We start from the raw sequence: 3,242 nt of genomic DNA, 5'->3' as shown, positions 1-3,242 counted from the left end.
GAGAGCTACCAAATTTTTTTTATATATACTCCATAAATTCCTATTGTTCATATTTAGCTAACCTTACACAGGAGATGGGTGATGTTGATATAGAAGATTGTGTTACTGTGGCACAATTTAATGAACTCCGGCAAAGCATGGAAGAGAAGCAAGATCGGATGACCCGAGATCTTTAGGCTCTTTTGACTGAAATCAGAGGGCGTCGTCAACCTCATGATGGTGCAAGCAACCATGGTGAAGATGGAGAAGATAGTGATGGAAGAGCTGCTGCTAGAAGAGCAAGAGAACAAGAAAGGAGAAACCAAGGTGGTGCACATGGTAGAGGAAGAGGATGAGGTCGAAGAAATGATGACAATGATGAATCTGAAGATGTGGATGAAGATAATCATTCCCAATATCATGGTGGTCACCGACGTCATAGAAGAGGCAACCATGAGGAGAGGTTTGGAAAACTGAAATTTACCATGCCAAAATTTGATGGAGGATCTAATCTTGAAGCTTACTTCACTTGGGAGTTGAAGGTGGACAAGATATTTCGCTTGCATAATTATTCAGAGGAGAAGAAATTAGCCATGGCATCTCTTGAGTTTGATGGATATGCTCTAATATGGTGGGAACAACTTCTGTGTGACCGAGAAGAAGATGGAGAAAACCCTATTGCAACATGGGATGAAATGAAGCGAGAAATGAGAATTCATTTTGTGCCGAAGCACTATCGGCGTGATCTTTTTGATAAATTGCAGAATCTGAAGCAAGGAAGCCTCTCTGTTGAGGAGTATTATAAAGAGATGGAGAATGCTATGATTAGAGCCAATGTGTATGAAGATGAAGAGCAAACTATTGCATGTTTCATGGCTAGGTTACATCGCAATATCCAGCGCATTGTTGAGTTTCAGCCGTACCGTCATCTTATTGATTTGGTACATCAAGCAACTAAAGTTGAACGTCAATTGCAGCAAGATGCTAAGAACACAAGCCCTTGTCATATGGCATGAGGACTATGTTAGGAGGAGGCAAGTCAATCTCGAGGGTTACTGCTGCACCCTCATCAGCAAAAAGCTCAAGTGGAGACTTACATTCTAATGTGCAGGGTGTTTTTAGAGGGAAGAATGCTGCTGCCCAAGGCATGAGCTCTAAACCATCAGCATCCACCACTACTTCAGTGGGTTCTATAGCCAAGAGTAGTGGGATTCAATGCTTCAAGTGTGGAGGTCGTGGGCATGTAATCAAGGAGTGTTCGAATAATCGTGTGATCATTGTGAAAGACAATGGAGAATATGAATTAGCTAGTGAAGAGAAAGTTCAGGAAGAGTATGATGATGAGGCTCATGAAGATGAGGAACATACTAGATGTGAATTTGAGCAAGGTGATGCTCTTGTGGTGGCTCAAATTTTGAGCGTTCAAATGAAGGAAGCTGAAAATGGACAACGACATAATGTTTTTCAAACCAGAGCTAAAGTGCAAGATAAGGTAGTCAAGGTGATCATTGATGGTGGGAGCTGCCATAATCTTGCTAGTCGTGAGATGGTTGACATGCTTGGTTTGAAACTACAGCGGCACCCTCATCCATATCATGTCCAATGGTTGAATGATTCAGGAGATATTAAGATTGGTTATAGAGTAAAGGTTCCATTCAAAATTGGTGAATATGTTGACACAGTAGAGTGTGATGTGGCACCGATGTCTGTGTGCCACTTGCTGCTTGGAAGACCTTGGCAATATGATCGATATACTCAGCATTGTGGGAGAACAAATCAGTACACACTAGATTTGAAAGGAAAGAAGTTTGTACTCAAGCCTATGACGCCTCAACAAATCATGGCTGAGCACTTACAAAAGCAAACTGAAATTAGTCCGGCAAGTGAAGGAAGAGAAGAGCAAAAGAAATTAAGTGCCATCCACAATTCGGTGAGTGAGTGCCACAAGCCAAATTTGAGAGATAAAAAGAAAGGAGAGGGAGAGCATCTAGTTATGCTAGCCACAAAATCTGAGCTGAGAGAAGTGAGGAACAACCCAGATCAAGTGCTCTTTGTGCTTATGTGCAAAGACATTTTAATTTCACCTAATGATATCACCTCTTTTCCTAGTGTTGTGTCTCATCTTTTGTAGGACTATGAAGACATTTTTTCAAAAGAAACACCGGCTGGACTACCTCCCATTCGTGGAATTGAACATCAAATTGATCTCATTCCAGGGGCTGCACTCCCTAACCGTCCACCATACTACACCAATCATGAAGAAACACAAGAAAAACAAAGGCAAGTACAAGAACTTCTTGATAAAGGTTTTGTTCATGAAAGCTTAAGTCCTTGTGTTGTTCCTGTGATATTAGTGCCTAAAAAGGATGGTTCTTGGAGGATGTGTGTTGACTGTAGAGCTATAAATAATATCACTATTCGCTATCGTCATCCTATTCCACAGTTAGATGATATGCTTGATGAATTGAGTGGTTCCATAATATTTACTAAAATTGACTTCAGAAGTGGTTACCATCAAATTAGAATGAAAGCGGGAGATGAATGGAAAACTGCATTTAAAACTAAATTTGGGCTGTATGAATGGTTAGTTATGCCTTTTGGTTTGACTAATGCCCCTAGTACTTTCATGAGATTAATGAACCATGTCCTGCGAGCTTTCATTGGAAAATTTGTTGTTGTCTACTTTGATTATATTCTAATTTATAGCAAGTCTATTGGAGAGCATATGAAACACATTCAGCAAGTCTTGGATGAGCTTAGAAAGGAGAAATTATTTGCTAATCTTGAGAAGTGCAGTTTTTGCATAGACCATGTTGTGTTTCTTGGCTTTGTTGTATAAGGAAAGGGCATAGAAGTAGATGAATCAAAGGTGAAAGCCATCAAGGATTGGCCAGCTCCTACAAATGAGAGAATCAACATGGAAGCTTCCAAGCATGCTGCATATGTAAAGAAGATACATGAGAAGACCAAGGAAGCAATCGAACTAAGTGCTAAACGCAAGGGTTACAAGTATGAACAAACATAGGAAGAAAGTGTTATTCAAACCAGGGGAATTGGTGTGGATACATTTGCACACGGATCGCTTCTCTGATAAGCGCAAATCCAAATTGTTGCCTCAAGGAGATGGACCATTTCGTGTTCTTGCAAAGATCAATGATAATGCATACAAGATAGATCTTCTAGCAAGCTATGGTGTGAGTACGACCTTCAATGTTGCTAACTTATCGCCATTCATAAGAGAAGACACTTTAGAGTCGAGGATG

The 3,242-nt window shown here is 40.4% G+C and overlaps 1 protein-coding gene across 1 annotated transcript; it reads left to right on the top strand.

Moving 5' to 3' along the window:
* Window positions 1-231: 231 nt before the first annotated feature.
* Window positions 232-3,004, top strand: LOC136533017 (uncharacterized). Its single transcript, XM_066525590.1, has 6 exons — window positions 232-442; window positions 556-920; window positions 1,091-1,909; window positions 2,423-2,562; window positions 2,686-2,774; window positions 2,820-3,004. Exons 1-6 carry the CDS (start codon window positions 232-234, stop codon window positions 3,002-3,004), a joined length of 1,809 nt encoding a protein of 602 aa, XP_066381687.1.
* The last annotated feature ends 238 nt before the right edge of the window (window positions 3,005-3,242 follow it).

The sequence above is a fragment of the Miscanthus floridulus genome, unplaced genomic scaffold, assembly GCF_019320115.1.
Source record: "Miscanthus floridulus cultivar M001 unplaced genomic scaffold, ASM1932011v1 fs_772_1_2, whole genome shotgun sequence".
NCBI lineage: Eukaryota > Viridiplantae > Streptophyta > Magnoliopsida > Poales > Poaceae > Miscanthus > Miscanthus floridulus.
This window is presented reverse-complemented; position numbering and strand designations above follow the sequence as displayed.

Coding starts and splice junctions, on each gene's coding strand:
- LOC136533017 (XM_066525590.1), top strand. CDS start 232: ATGGTGAAGATGGAGAAGATAGTGATGGAAGAGCTGCTGCTAGAAGAG. Junction 1,910..2,422: donor TAAGTGCCATCCACAATTCG/GTGAGTGAGTGC, acceptor CCTATTCCACAG/TTAGATGATATGCTTGATGA. Junction 2,775..2,819: donor TGCTAATCTTGAGAAGTGCA/GTTTTTGCATAG, acceptor TTGTTGTATAAG/GAAAGGGCATAGAAGTAGAT.